We start from the raw sequence: 16,682 nt of genomic DNA on the forward strand, positions 1-16,682 counted from the left end.
GAAACACCATATACCAAGTACTCTTTGCACACTTAGCCAAAATTGTATAGGAGATTCTGCTCCTTGACAACACACTTTACATTCAATCTTTTACTCCCTCCATAACCCTGGAGTAACTTAGCTAGACAGCAGAGCTACTCTACTCAGGATGACTCAGACACTACTGGATAACCTGATATTTTTACAGCAATTAATCTGTTTTGAAAAGAAAGCAATGGGCTGTTTATTGTTCTTAATATAATTTTCTTAAAATAAGCTGGGAATATAGCACATCTGAAGATGACAGTGATGGCAGTTGCTTTTGTTGGTTTGTTTGGAGTTTTTTTTAAGCATTAGACCTTTTCTTAAATTCTTGCCTTGTTGTTGGAAACTTGTCACATAGGCATATATTTCACCAAGAAAGTATGTATGTGTATAAATTTGTATTTCTAAGTCATCAGAATGGACAGATCCAAAGGAAAATCTCCCATAAATATGAATCACAGGAGAAATCCAGTTAGTGTTTTTCTTTGAGCTTTGCTGGTTGTAATTAAGAAAATAAATAATTAGACTGAATTGTTGCAACTAAGGCTAGGCTGAGTCTTAGGCATCGCAGTCAAACACAGACCAAAAACAAGCTAAGGGCTGTTTTACATTGGGTGAGCAAAGAAAAGCAGAGGCAGGCAGGCAGACAGACATTCAGTCTTTTACTTCTTGGGATACCAATATTTTAACAAAAATTAATCGTTTGGTTTTTTTTTTAACAGCTTGGCAAAACAGATTTTGACTTTTAATAGGGAAAGCAGTCACATTAGCATATCAGGAGGGAGAAGGTAATCAACATCTGGGTGTAGACATCTCAAAATATTTCTGTTTAATCACAGATTCTGCATTTCTGCCCAAAGGCGGTTAAAATGTGTTGGCAAAGATCCTGTTAAAACCAGACTTAAACAAAACAACTCAAATCTTTAAACGATCTATTTGTGGGTTCTGTTCCTTAGGCAGTATTCAGCTTTAATTGATGATTTTCAGTTCCACTGAACTCCTTAAAGCCCATGACTTTGATGGTTGAAGATTCTTCACTCCGTTGGGCTTTTCCTTATTTAAACAGCTAGACTAAATGTTTCAGTTCCTTTTGCTGCTGCTTAGCATACTGGCTTCTTAACTGTCCTTTAAAAGGAAACAGGTTTTGTTGTTGTTTTTTATTTTGCTATAGTATTTTGGATCCTTTGAGAAACCTTTAATCAACTGCTTTTCAATTTTGAAATTACTTTGATCAAGCTATATGAATCTCAAAGATTAGCATAAGAGAAAAAGGAATTCTAGCCACATATAAGGATATCTTTAAGGTTCAAAACCTAAATATTTCAATGGACTTTGCCATGCAGACAGATGCTTTTGCAATAATTACTTCAGTATTGGGTTTTGAATGTGTGAGGAAACTAACTAAAGGCATTGGTGTAAACAAGACAATCATAGGATGGTTTGGGTTGGAAAGGACCTTCAAGGATGATCTTGTCATTATGCCCCTGCCATGGACAGGGACACCTTCCACTAGAGCAGGTTGCTCAAAGCCCCACCCAACTTGACCTTGAACACTTCCAGGGATGGGGCATCTACCACCTCTCTGGGCAACCTGTTCCAGTGTTTCACCACCCTCATTGTAAAATTTTTTTTTCCTTATATCCAGTCTAAATCTACCCTCCTTAAGTTTAAAACCATTACCCCTTATCCTGTCACAACAGGCCTTGCTAAAGAGGTTGCCCCCACCCTCCCTATAGTCCCCCTTTGAGTACTGGAAGGCTGCAATAAGGTCTCCCTGCAGCCTTCTCTCCTCCAGGCTGAACAACCCCAACTGTCTCAGCCTGTCTTCACAGGAGAGGTGCTCCAGCCCTCCGATCACCTTTGCGTCTCTCCTCTGGACCTGCTCCAACAGGTCCATGCCCTTGTGCTGAGGGCTCCAGAGCTGGATGCAGTACTCCAGGTGGGGTCTCACAAGAGCAGAGCAGAGGGGGAGAATCACCTCCCTCGACCTGCTGGTCATGCTTCTTTTGATGCAGCCCAGGATATGGTTGGCTTTTGGGCTGCAAATGCACTTTGCAGGGTCATGTTGAGCTTCTTATCAACCAACACCCCTAATCATAGGACAACTCTGTCAGTGAACTTCAGTCCTGAACCAGGTCAATGATAGTAGGCACTTTTTCTTGAGCAGGGCTTTCCAGGGTTACCAAATAGTTTACTTACTTCTCCCTGACAGATAAGTAACTGTTAGACTAAATTGTGCCTTTGGCCTAAGTAAATAATAATAATAAAAAAACCCCAAACCACAAAACCCAGTTCCAGAAATCCAGAAACGGCAAAACTGACGCACTGCGTCTGCTGTGCGATCTAGTCACTAGCATTGTTTTTTCTTAAATATTAGTTTCTTTTTAGAAAGTAGCTTGTAATTCAGATCTAATTTTTTATGGTGTTACTGTATATTTGTAGGCTAAGTATAATTTTTTGAATGACCCACTGGCCTCCAGTTTTACAAGATTCCTTAGTGGTATTACTGAAACCTTTATTTTTTCAGCTATATAATGGGAGTTCACTAGGGAGTCTTTCAGCCCAAGTTTATGAAATGACATTTGGCTTTGCTTGGGAGTGTGTGCACAGACACACAATACAGTGGCTACTGATGGACAGTCACTTTGCAATTTAAATTAAGGTAGAAATGAAAAGTAAATGTACATCAGTACTGGCTAAGTTTGTAAGACCTTTCAGAATGGACTCCGTGTTGTAGTTGATACATAATACAGAAGGGACTCAATACCATGACTAAACTGACATGGTTTTGATTATGAATGCATATAGCATTCTACAGACAAATTCAGTTCTCTGGAAGAATTGTTTGAAATGGTACCATTGTGTTATTCCATCAGATTATATGATAGTTCAAGTTAGGTGCTTTTCATCAATGAACTTTGGGTCCAAATATCAGTTCTAAAACCATATTTACACTCTTTTGGTGAAGTAAACAAACATACAAAGAGTGTAATGAATCCTGTTTCAGATGTTCATTGCAGTCCAATCTTGTAGGTGCGAGATGCTCTGAAACTTGTTGGTATGAAGGTCCTGCCTATTTTTAAGTATCATGTTCCTCTTAAGACAGAGTCTTCTCTTGTTTCTCAAGAATACTTAGTCAAGCTGAAGCGCACTGGCCTGATTAATGGAGAAATGACAGAATCCCTCTCAGCATATATTTTACATGTGTAAACCAAAGTTTGTTATTTCAGTCTCCAAACCAGTACACTCTTGTCCTGTGTGAAATGCTCTTTATGCTGTGAAGCATGTTACAGGATTAGAATGCTTTGAGGACAAGCCCTTGAAGGCATTTTGTCTGATTTAAGTGAAGCAGGTTTTTAAAATGGTGTGAGCATTCATAAACAAACATACAAAAATGGTATTTGAAATCAAGGCTTCTTGGGCTTAAATGGTTACACAGCAGCTGCAGCATTCTCAGGAGGTTCTTGACCATTTTATACAACCTGTGTGTATTGGTGTTTTGATGTGCTTGCAATGTGAGGAGAAACTGTCCAACATTATCACATTGTGCTCAGAGGTATGTCCTCTGAAGGTCACACTCTGAAGGTTTCGTATTTTTTGAAATATGGAAAGGAAGGGGGCTGCAGCAAAGATTGATCTAACCTAATACCAAATCTCCAGTGGTGGTCAGCAGTAGATGCTTAGGGAAGAGTACAAAACAGAAGTAGCCTGTCATGGTGTTTCCCCAAAATACTGTCCCAGTAGCCAAGAACTTGAGTCTGAGCAGCTTGCTTAGCAGCAGCATCTTATGACAAATACTTCCACTGTATGTAACAGAAAAATTGTACATAATGTGAAGAATTAGCTCCTTTTTCTTTGCTCTGAATCTGCCACCATCTGGTAAACCACATCTGATGCACCATTTTTTTCCCCTCTAGTTGAATGCAGTGAAAAATCATTCCCTATTTGATTTCTTTGTATGGTTTGTAGATCTTCATCATGTCTGCTCTGATTTCTCTCTTTTCTCTGAAGTGTCCTGTCTGCTTAACTGTTCTCTACATGAAAGCTGTTTGATGCCTCTTGTCAGCACTTTTGCTTTCAGCGAGCCTTGTCCCATCCTACTATGATGGAGATGAGGTGAGTGGTACTGCACATAACAGCCAAAATATTCAAATGTCACATGTTCTTCTAGAATAATTGGACATCTAGAAGTACTGATAACTTCATTCTAGCAATTTTCCAGGAATTCCAGGGTTGGGAAACTATTGGGGATTTTTGTTTTATGAGGAGACTACTACAAAATAGAGAGGTCTGTGTAACAGGCAGCAGGATAGCATCTCTGGCTCTACTGAGCTTGTGCCTGAAAAGGCCTAGGAGGGTAAGTGTGAGAGGCATATGTTTGGGATATTGGTGAAGTCAAGCGTAAGTGTCCAAATGAGGACTATGCCTGCCATTTGACTAAGCTAATTCTAAAGAGATTGTTATCTGATTAACAACTTCTAGGGAAATAAATGCTTGTAAAGCAACATCTATCATACAATCTGCCTTTAAAACCAGTTAATTCTTTCAGACTCTGTGAGGTTGTTCTTGGTTGTGCTGCTTCCCTTTGGCTGAAAATATCCTTCCCTCCTCCCCCCGTCCAGCTTCCTCCTCAGTTTCCTTTTCCTCGTCTCCCACATACTCTTTTTGTCTGATTGGTCCTGTATTGCAGACAGGGCCCCTAACACTTCCTCTCTCTTTTCAGGAAATTTTCACTATCTTTGCCCTAAGGTAGACATCAAACAGAATGTGCCTGGCTCCACAGGCACTGAAATGCTCTATAAGATAAGTTAGGCAAAGGTATTTTTCCACTTTCTCGGCTTGTTACAATGAGGGGTGCGGGCAGGCTTGCTCTTTGGCTAAACAATAGCGACAAATGTGGAACTTCAAAAACACAAGAAACAAACCCCTGCTTGCCAGACAGGAAAAAGCAACAATATGGGTGAAGAGAAGAAAGGCAAGAAAGAAAAAAAAAAAGCACCGCTGTATGTTGTGGCAGCAGAACATGATGCAGCATTCCTTCTCTGAGCCGCAGGAGCATTGCACGCAGAATGGCGATGCCGCTGCCGTCCCTAGGACTGCAGTGTGTATTTGGGACACGACTGCTGTGCCATTTGAGGCTGCTGTTAGTTGCCAGGAAGCCCTGCGCTCCTGTCAGATACTTACTTAGCCGCCTGAAAAGTCCGACACTAATCGAATCGCTGTTAGCCCGTGAGGAGCGAACGGCAACGCTGGGTTAGATTTTTCCGTTTGTAATTTGGTTGTTGGCGCGGGGCGGCGCCGCTTCCCCGCCCCGGGGCGGGCCCTGCGGGGCAGCGCCGCGCCCGCCCGCCCGCCGCACCCGAGCGCCGCAGCCTAAGGCAGAAGCTCTCGGTTCCAGGGCTGCCGAGCGCCGGGGAGGGGAGGCTCGGCTTTGTCCTCGCGTTTTGTACTCGGACGGAATCAGCTGTGACCCCCGAAACCGCCCGTCCTGCCGCCACGATGGTGGCCAAGGATTATCCCTTTTACCTTTCCGTCAAGAGGACGAATTGTGCCTTGGAAGCGCAGACAGTGACTAGCCCAGTTAAAGAGACCGAGGTACTTAATCCACCGGTGGTACGGTTGCAACTTTATTTTCCTTTGTAGTGTCATCTGTATTGCCGTGGGGAAAAGTAATGTTCTTTGAAAATAGGCTTCTATGTGTAGATAGTTGGTTTGTTCCGGCATCTGTCACTGTTGTCTCCAGATGTTGAACTTTCCCTTGGAATAAGGCAAGGAACCAAAAAATCCTAGATTTTTGTAATCTGTTAATTTAAGGAATTAAAATTAATCTTTTAAGTAGTTAATTGAGAAATACCTGGTTTAGACATGTAGTTTAATGTCATTTATGTGTATTTTATTCTAGTGCTAACCATTACTTATAAATTGTTCAACTTATGCAGGAACTGGCTTTATACTTTGTTGACTGGAGGGAATCTATAAAATGGTGTCTTAAAGCCATTTCCTCATCAGCAATAAACCAAGAAATTAATATGGTAACACAGGTAACTGAAAACTGCCCTATCAGCAGGTTGACTACTCTGTTTCTTTAAAAAGCATGAAGTTCTTTCAAGTGATACTAAAAAACTTACTCATTCATCCAAATTCAACATATTAATTTGCAAAATTATCTTGAATGGTGAAACTTACCAGGAACAATGTTCATGGAAGACTTAAACACTTGATACTTTAGGTTAAGTTTGCATTGTGTGCTCATTTGGAAAGAAAGCAGTGACCTTAAGGATTCTGTCTAGGTGTGCTGGAGGAAGAATAAGTTTCTCTGGAAGTTTTTATCACTTATATATGTGTAGCTTCTTCATTAGTCTTGTTTGCTGGGTAACTTGAAGACAGTGTACTAAATTGGGTGCATTTAGTACAACTATATCAAAGATTAATTATGTCCAGCATTTGAATAAAGCTAAAGTATAAGTAACATAAACCAAATTGCTATTAAGCATGGTACTTAAGCTAAGAACTAATGAGAAGATGCTATAGTCTTGCTTTTCAGTGTACTTTTACATAAAGGGATTTAATTATTGTGGTTAACAAAAGCGGGATTTTTTTTTTTCAGCTGTGTGATTTTGAAAACTAACACCCTGAGTGTGTGTTTTACATAGATGCATACGTATACATAAGCTGTTAAGTACCAAATGGTTCTCTTAAGGGTACTCATTTTACTAACTATAATATTAAAGAAATGTGCTTTTAGCCTTTACTGCATGAAGGGGTTTTTGTGAATTAATAGAATAGTCAAATCTGAAAAGTTGGAGTGTTGCTCTCTTACAGTTAGGAAGCGCAGCTTAATTATAGTCAAAATTCAAAGAAAAAGTCTCAATTAAAGTTTAGAATATGAGGAAGTATCTAATAACAGATGTGATCAATCAAAATTACAATGTGTAAACAGTTGTTTTGGATTTATAATCTTTCAGTTTGTGTTTTATGTGAATAGGAAAATGTACCCTGTGTTTTCAGGCTGTTATCTGGGAGTATGATGGACTTCAAGCATTCTGAAAAATAAACTTTTAAACATTTTCCTGTTTGTCTTAGAGGGGTATGAAAAGACCACCTGCCACTCTAAAAATTTGGTTAAGGAAGCAGAAATCGAAGTACTCTTTGGGAAAGGCATTATAAGGATAGATGCATGCAACCTGTTTCTTTGAAGTCTGTCAATATGGGGTGGCAGGGAAATCCACGTTTCTTCTCAAGCTCTAATGTTAAGCTGTTCGTCCATCCTTTAGTATTTACAAGTCTAAATAAAGCTATTGGGCACCTCCTACCACAATTTTGTGTTACTACACCAGAAAGCTAGCTTGCGTTAAGAGTTATGAATTTGTGGCTTTGAAAACCCGAGTTTCATTTTAATTATTGGCATGTGAGGTTGGTTGATTTATTTAATGACCTAACTTGTGGATAGATGTTGATATGTGTGGAATAGAACAGATTTTCTGCTACATAGATGTGTTTTGGCTTTAAATTAGAACTCAGGATTATAAAATACTTCATCTGACCTTACAAAACAATAATCTTCTAGTGTTTGTTTTGAACAAATGCAAAATATAGTCTGGAAGATCATATACACTAGTTCTTACATGGGATGAAATTCAGCCAAAACCTGAGCGTATACTGAATGGTTAAAATTTTCCCAAATTTCCAGCTGGGTCTCTGGGTAACAAGCTGAAGCTTATGGGCAATAGATTAGTTCTTCCTTGCTTTTGGACTTCACCTGGAGCCTGCAGAACAGCGGTGGAAAACCAGCAATATTTCTGAGGAACAAGTCAGTGGCACAAAAGAGAACAGAGGTTTTCTACTTAAGAGTTCTTTCTTTAAGCCACACTGGCTTCCTTGGCATAAACTCCATAGAAGTAGCACAGTCATAAAAAATTATAAATAAATACCCAAAATGTATGTGAACAGTAAAAATCTGGATTCTGAGAAAAGGCTAGTGTACCTCTAGTGAAAGTACAATCATCATAATTCTTTCTAAATGCAGTTTAAGGCCAACAAAACACTTCAGTGTCTGAGGAATGAGTTAATATAGGAAATACTGGAAATATTTGCTATATTAGGAAATACAGGAAATGGGTTAGTATAGGAAATAGGAAATATAGGCCTTTACATACATCATTGCATACCCCGCATGAAATAATGTGGTACAATACTAGGTGTAAACAGTACAGAGATGTTGGGCTCTTTCCAGCTTTTTCATAATAAAAAAATAGAGAGTAAAACTTGAAATGTGCTTGCTTCAAGATATAACAAGCCCCACATCTTTCCCAATGATATATATACCCACACACCATTAACTATGTTTCACCGGTTAAAGCAGCTCCCTTATCACCACCTCTAAAGGAAACAAAGTGAAGCAGAGCCAGTGGATGGGCAGCAGATAAGAAAGAGCTCGCACAATCACGGAATGAGGTTTAAAGGTCTGAAGTCGTGGGAAGATGTGAATTCCTTAGAGTAAGGATGTTCTGTTCTGCTGTACAGGATCTAATACAGTGCCTGGGTTTAGGCTCTAAAAACTACAATGGTGGCATAGAATCCCTTTGTATCTCCGGTATGTTGTATGTCTGCTTACATCTCCTAAGCTAAAGAAATCTTGGCCCTAGGAACCAGGGCTGTTTGCAATCTGTCTTTTGTTGTCTCCTGATATCCTCACTATTTTGATGTGCAGGAGGTTTAGGCTGCCTCCTGCTCAGCACCCTGTTTAATTCAGAGTGGGGAGAGCAGGAAAGTTAACCTGAAGGGTAACCCACAGGCCTCTGGGCCATGGCACATCGTTAACATGAGAACCAGGCATGGAGCCAGAGGGAGAGGGGCCAAAAGATTGAGATAAACTGCAAGTCATGAATTTTCTTTGATCTTCATAAATGTATGTATTTAATTTTAAATGAAATATTAGCAAGCTGCAGTTTTGATATATTTCAGGTAAGTGTATGTGCAGTGTAACTGTAGTGAGCTACATGTGGAAACATGTCAAACCCCCACACTCGGAATTGCTGATCTGTTCTGCTTAATGGCAATTTGAAACAAACAGCTTGCCTTTATTTTTCCATTTAGAAAGTTGCTGTATGATGTCTGTTTGTTAATTGGTAGTCCAGCTTCATGTCCAGTTTGTTCCAGAATGGAAAAGGTCTGTCTTAGGTAGTCTGTACAAGCAGCTTCTAATGAGAGGAAATGCAGAGTTTAATCAACTCTACATTAGCTGTCTGGGTTTTTCAGAGCTTCTGTTACTTGTGTTAATTCACCTCAGTGTAAAGTTTTCTGTTAATTCACCTTCATTTCCTAACTGCTGGTAGACGTACTGATTTCTCGATATTGCAGATGAATGAATAGTCAAGATAGCTGGATGCAACTTGTCCTTATGCTACTGACACTTCAGTGGTTCGGTCTTGCATATGGCAAATGAAATCTGAGGTCTTAAGAGTGGTGACTGATGAGGACAGCCTGCTTGCAGTGAGGAGCCCATCTTTGATGAACATATGATGCAACAGCGTGCTGCAAATTTCAGCTGATTTTCTTTGAGAACACTTCACCACTTCTCTATATGGCTTTTCATTGTACCCTGACTGTTGTTTCAGGTCCTCTTCTTTTTAACACTGATTAAAATAAAACGTCTCTGGGTTTTGCTTTATTTGCTTGAGACTGGCAGACAAGGAAATAACAAATGTCTTCCCGCTCCCATCAGAGAGCACAGGTGGTAGATGGAACCTTGTGGATTTGAATTAAAGTTGTATCATTGATATACACAATTTATTGGCTGATGAGGTTGCCTTTATGTATCAATTTACTTAAATCCCTTAAATCCTTCTTGCGATGCCGGCAGTTTTACTGGTGGGATGCCTCTCTCAGGTTTTAGGATGGATTTGTGTGAATGATTACAGAACCTTTGTGCAGCACTGAACTATACTTAGAACTGCTTTAGAGTCACCTACTTCGTTTTTCATGACCATCAGCCTCAGGTCTAGAGGAGTGAATGTTATAGAATTTCCCAATCAGAATATTTCTAAGATACTGTGAAGCAAAGGTAAATTCTCTGCTCTTTCAAGTATTAAAAACCATAGTCTTTATTAACGCCAGTGACAAATGAGAATTTAGTTCTCGTTTTAGATTTGCTTCTCTCTGAAGGTGCAAAAAAGCCTGAGATGCCTGGCTGAATTTACTTTTAGGTTGTTTGCTGTATTAAGAGACTCTGTTGTAACACAGATTGCTTTTTCTATTTTAACCTTTTTTGTTTGTTTTTGTTTTTTTATCCTGCTGAAGGTTAAATACTGATAACATTCTCTGGAACAGAGTTTGAATGTGTTCAGGGTTTTTTTGTGTGGTGGGTTTTTCTGGTGGTTGTTGGTTGTTGTTTTTTTTTAATTAAACTCCAAGTTTTGGGGCATTTATTAGAGCTGTTTAATCTTAGGCCAATTTAACTAGTAGCAGACTAATAAAAATAATAACGTTGGGCTTCCTGCCATGACAAATGTTGACTTACCCTTATAAAGTTGACTAAAAACTAATAACCTTTAAAGAATAGGAGTATGGAAATATAGCCAGTTGCATGAAGTCTGAAACAGAGTGGTTCTGTTTTAGTTTCCTGGCACTGCTTGTGAATTATGTTTGAAACAAAGATTACTGTACTGGTTCAATTTATAGTGTCTTCCATTTATTACACTGTTAACTCTTTTGAGACTAATTTAAGTTAAAACGCTTTGCACTAATTCATGTTCCCATAGCACAGAATGAATGCTTTGGATATCTCTTTGTCTTGGTTCACAAATAGAAAGTACATCAAAACAGGAAAAAAAAATAACCAGCATATTTTTTAATAAAATATCAAGTAAGTTAGCAACCCCAAATCCAGAATTACTACAGTAAATAATTATTTTAGAACTTCTTGAACTCCAGTAAGTTAGGATGTTTTTAACAAGCATTGCCAGTTTCAGTGGTTTTCTATGTGGATTGAGAGGTTAGTGTGCCTTTGAAGGTAAACAGGGTAAATTCTAATATTCTAAAATACTAATTTCCTGTGCCAGTTTTCATGTAGCACTTACTTTCTGGGTTGCCTTAAAAAATCTCTGTAAGTTCCTTTTGTTGAGTTTGTTTTTAAATACAATCAGAAAAACCAACACAATGTGGTCACAGTAACGGTGCATGTGGGCTGAAGACACAAGTGTAATGACCCCTTAGGGAAATATTTTCCCTTGTTTGTCAAATTCAGCACCAGCTCTCCGACACTGAGGCTGTTGTTGAAGTTGCTGATAAGAGATAGGTGAGTCAGGTGGAAAAACAATCATACCAGTAGTGAACAGAGGTTTGCTTTTACTGTTCACTGGGAGTAAATCAGTGGCTACGCCAGGCAGGAGCATAGAGTGAAAGAATTTTGATGTGAGGTGCCGAAGCAGATGAAGACCTTTGATATGGTACCTTGACTGCTACCCCATGCTCTTCAGTACGTGTTACCCAGGTCATTGGTTCTGCTGTTCTGTGGGAAATATAAAGGGAACCTGGCCTAGTTCTTTTTGTTCCCTTTCCTTTCCTTCAGTTTGTTAGAAAATTAAAACTGATCTTTTCTGAGAGTAATTTATCCGTCAAAGTGTGATAATTAAGCTGTGGGTGGCCTTGTTGAATGACAATGTATAGAAAACTAATTTCTATTATTAAATGGATTTAACTCACTTTGGCACTCTACACTTTGGGAAACATCTGTTCTTTACGTATACTAATAAAAGAATTGTTCTATTTTGTGGATGAAGAGCATGAGAATTGTTAGCTTCTTCCCCTAAATAGCCTCCTAGAAGCTTTTAGTAACTTTGTAGTGTGTTATTGGATACAATATATCCAATTGTTAGGTGCCAGTTTCACTAATGAAAAAACAAAAATAACATCAACTTGGCTGTTAGTACATTGCAGCTATTGTAAGTGCCTAACTCTTCAAAGGATCTTCTGCTTTAACATGCTTCCAGAGCTGTTGAATGCTTAGCTTGCCCCAGGAGCGGGTGCTGTATGCTAAGATTCAGGCTTTTAAATGGTAATCTGTGTGTATTAGAGCCAAAAATAATGATACAAAAGTTATCTTCTTGCCAAGATATTATCATTTTTAAATGACCATATCACAGTTTTAAAAAGCAACACCTTATTCACTTACGCAAGGCAAAAAGACTTAAATTTTACTGAAGAGGGAGTTGGCAGAAGTTACTCAGAAGAGTATGGCTTCCTGGGAGCACTACAGCTCAAGCTGCTTGCTGTATGCATTTCCCAGCTGTCCAACAGCAGCAGACCAATTTTTGTAGAGTTATACTTTGAAAACTAGAGCTTTCCTTTCTTACTCAACAGTCTAAACCGTTAGGTTAGAGTTTAATATGTAGAAGATACTAGAAATACAATTGTACATATACAGAGAGGGTCTACAGAATAAATTACAATGAAGATGCAATCTAGAGCACTAGCACTGTGGCCTTCATGCCAAATTAGAAGAATGGTGAGGCATGGCATCTTTGAAACTTGTTATATGATAGTTTCCTGTCTTAAATCAGTGATAATCAGTGATTATGGCATTGTGATTACTCTAATCTTCCTACGAATTATGCAGAAAAATATATGATAAAAATATACTGTCTCAGGGGGACATAGTAGTTGTTTGAAATGTCCACTGTATGGTTTCGAGGACCATGCAGATTTTGGACACAGATTTGCTTGTTTTATCAGTTTGTTCACAGTTTTAAGAGTTCTTTTTGAGGCTGCATATATACACAGTATTTCCACTTGGATTTTTTGCTCTCTGAATTAAAATCTTACCAAAGTCATCTTGAGTTCAAATATAAAGCTCCCTCCAAAAGCCATCTGCTCTTTGTTCTAGCCTAGTCAGGTATTAATTTGACTTCACTTGACTGTTCAGCCTTTGAAGTTCCTGCAGTCATGTTTCTCTCAGCTTTATTTAGCCTTATATCAAATTTAAAGCCCTGTCAGATTAACATTACTTGTTCACTTATACCAACTTTACAATTTGGAAACTCTGCCAAACTGTAGTCTGGATCTTTTATTTTCTAACTTCCTCTGTTGTTTCGGCAAGCCTTTGTGACTTTGAAAGTACAGTCTAATATTTTGTTTTATTTCAAAACTCTGAAATTATTTTTTAATACCAATAACAACAACTTTAAAAGGTCAGGCAAAACATTGTAACTCCTGAATTTTTTGTGTCATAACTTGGCCCAGTTCCCAGGCTGGGCAGGTGATAGTTGTTGCAAGCGGATCCAGCCACTAAATCCCATCTCTCAATCCTGTCTGCTTCTAAATTCCCTGAATTGGGAGGGGGAGCAGGAGGAATGATGCCTGAGTCTTCTGAGCACACTTAGAGGTACAGACTTGGAATCTGATGTTCATTCTATATGGACAATATGTTCTTACTGGAGCCTCTTCATACTGGACAGACACTGGAATCACATGGTTCTGCATTCCTATGTGCTTAGATTCATATCCCAAAAGATTTTATGGTTGTGGGACCCATGGTTCACTGGAAAACCAGAGATTTTTCAGAGACCAATTAGTAAAATAATGAGTAAATGTACTAGGAATTCCTAACCACAAGCAATTCATTCTTAAAAAAAAAAGAAAATTGAAGAGGCTTGGGAAGTGGCATCTGGAATGCATCTCCCTGATCTTATTGGACTAATGTGCAAGTGCAGATTGTGGTTGATATCTCTGGGTAAAGCAGAACAGCTCACACACTCTCCATTTGATCTGTTGGTTGTGAAGATCAGAACCCTTGGTGAGAAAAACAGCTATCTGTTCAAAACTTCTTTATGCATGTGACTGTGGAATTCTTCCCTGTCTAGTTCATTGGCCTCGGTAGTTGGTTCAGCTTCTCTGTGGTGCTGGTGTGGAGAGGCAACACAGCTTGAGAATGAGGGTGTTGATGAAAGGGGAGGTAGAGGAAGAATGGATGTAGACCACGCAACAGAAATACTGTGATTGAATGTCTAAGTTTCAGTATTACTGTTACAGTTTTAGAATTGCTCAGGTAGTGCTATATTTTCATTGCACAGTCAAAGCCTTACCTGTACGAACTTTGTTATTCCACAGTGGAGGGGGTGACTCAGTGCTGATTGCTCTTGTCGTTAGACTTGTCTGAGGGAGATGACACACAGAACACTAAGGTTTGATGGGTTTTCCCTTCCAGCTGCCTATCTTAACCTAACAGACTGTTTCTAATGCAGGGTGAAGATCACATTAGAAGTATTCAGAAAGCTTTCCCCATAATTAAGAACTCCTGATTAACAAGATTTACTTCCAGTCCTAATTGGTAAAGGTGTAAAGTCTGAGACTTCCAAAATAATTCTATTGGAGAGAATCATGTAATAATGCTCATTGCTCTTAATAAGATCAAATTCCTAATTTGAATTACATGTTTTAGCTGGTTTGAATTCTGATCATATTTTTCAGTGTGAGATCAGAATATCATACACTACATGAGGAAGACAAAATGCGATGTTGAGGCAGAAGGAGTAGGACCTTTGCAGTCATACCTTCACAACCCATTATCTGACTTTCCTTTGAGAACTGGGAGAAGTGCTGACCTCTGGTGGCTTAAAACAAGCTCTAGAAGAGCTTAATTTTTTTTGATGGTGGCTGAAACATTTCTGTGTTCCCCGTGGAACTGTAGGCGTCCTTGGCTAGGAGACAGCACAGGTTCCAGAGAGCCTTTGGGCTGTCTGATGTGAAGAAGGGGAAATCATATTTCTTTTTTTGACTTCCTCTCTCCAAGAGAAAGGTGATTTCCATTCTTTTTACTCAGGCTGATTTTCTCCAAGGTTATTTGATGCTGTGCATCAATTTTCACAGCTGCCTGAGGTTTATGTGCCCCACGAGGGAGAGCAAATTAGGTCCTGGTCTGAGTGCTTAGCCTGCAGGCTTTGGGTAGTAATTAATAAACTTCAGCTGCAGTCACACACACACTATTTGGAAGTATTCAAATAAGGATAGACTGACATGCTGTTCCTTACTTAGTTTTAAATACTACTCAGGAAGTTTCATTCAAGTTTTTTGCAACACACTTAAATGAAATACTGCAAAGATGCAGTGAAATACAGATTTACTTCTTTTGTGATTTCATTTGCTGTCAGTAGACTCCTCAAAAAATTATCCAAGGGCTTCTGGACTTAGTTTTGTTATAAGTTAAGACTGAAAGACTGTGCAAAATTATGAATAGATCACATATGTGTGGAAAAGGTCTGTAAGGCTATGGGGAGTATTTAACTTTCAAGCAAGAATTAGCTATGATGTTGCATGGATCAAATTTGTGCTTTTTTGCATGAGGTTTGTCTTTTGACCAAAGAACATAAACATAGCAGCAAAGTTGTAAGATAACAAAGGTTCAGCAGTAAAGAAGGAGAAATCTGTTCTATTAATCCTAATCCGCCACCCCCTGTCTTCTGGGAAGTCCATACAGGCTTGATTTCCAGATTTTGCTTTCGGGGTGTGGTATTTATGCCTAAGCAGCCTTTGCTGCTAAGGTAAGGCTGCTAGCAAAAGCTGTGCTGCTGGCATAGCACTGCATGACTTGGGACTTCATGTCCTTTCACTGCACTGCAGCACGATTCTTAACAAGCGGGCTCTGCCATGGGATATTATTTGTGCACCAGGACTGGCATTCTGAATAATCATAAAAAAGAAACAGCTGATGGCTGAGCCACCAGTTAGAGAACAATTACAGTGGGATCGTGAAGATTTTTCTTCTTTTTTGAGGGATGGGGGTGCTGTAGATAAGTATGCTAGTGGTGCTGCAATGACGTAAAAATACTCCTTCAAGAACCGGTGTCAAAGACATGGTTGCTGAAAAGGAAGGAATATGAATAGCAGTGCAATGGTGAAGATAAGGCTGTAACTTGATTTAGGTTGCTAAAATTCTTTAATGCCAGGTTTCATGTGTATTGGAATACATTATTTTTGCTAGGGGGTTAAACTCTTTGTCCCTCTCAGCTGGCATTTATGGATTTCCAGGTCTGCCTGCTGAGAAGTAAATTAAATATGTAGCTGCTTCTCACCTTTCCTCTGTTGCTGTACTAATGGAAGAGAATATTTTTTGCCAGTAATACAGATGATGATAATCACTGTTGAGATTTATTATTTTTTGGTATCAGGAAGGATGACAAATCTGCATTATTTCCAGAAGGATTTGGATTTCTGAACAAAAGGATAATTGGCATGCTTCATTTTCTTAAAGCTATGTCTAGGAAAATGGAGGCATAGCAAGCCTACACAAACTTTATAAGCATGGCTGAAAAAGAAAGATGAACTGCTTTAGGATGTCCTTGAAATACGATGTTGGATGGGTGTTTTAACTTCACTTGGAAGGTTTGGCTCTTTTTCTGTCAAAAGTTGCCTTTTGCATGTGCTGTTCAAGATCCATTAAATGTCAGATGGAGGTTAGGAAGCCAAGGGTAACTGTTCTATTTTTATGTATTTATAATAACTGTTTTCTTGTGTGGTGATTTCTGTTAACTTTATTTTTTAAAATCTGCAGGGCAATTGGCTTTTTATATTGAAGTAGTTATGTATTACTATAAGTGCTATTAAAAGTAACTATGAAAAGAAAAACATTAAATAATTTATGATGGTAGATTTTTGTTTAATTT

General features: G+C 38.9%; 1 protein-coding gene across 7 annotated transcripts in view; it reads left to right on the forward strand.

Annotated features, from left to right (window-relative positions):
* ARHGEF3 (Rho guanine nucleotide exchange factor 3) overlaps nucleotides 1-16,682 on the forward strand; it is a 148,541-nt gene that overhangs the window by 112,102 nt on the left and 19,757 nt on the right. For 2 of the 7 annotated variants that reach the window (XM_075096170.1, XM_075096172.1), the window contains exon 1: nucleotides 5,399-5,619. The exons of 4 other annotated variants lie outside the window; for them this stretch is intronic. In XM_075096170.1, the coding sequence (XP_074952271.1) occupies nucleotides 5,524-5,619 (96 nt within the window). In that variant the 5' untranslated portion in view covers nucleotides 5,399-5,523. Of the gene's footprint in view, nucleotides 1-5,398; nucleotides 5,638-16,682 lie in introns of those variants that run through there. One more of the 7 variants, XM_075096169.1, reaches the window with a different exon arrangement.

Source organism: Phalacrocorax aristotelis, chromosome 6 (genome assembly GCF_949628215.1).
Source record: "Phalacrocorax aristotelis chromosome 6, bGulAri2.1, whole genome shotgun sequence".
Lineage (NCBI taxonomy): Eukaryota > Metazoa > Chordata > Aves > Suliformes > Phalacrocoracidae > Phalacrocorax > Phalacrocorax aristotelis.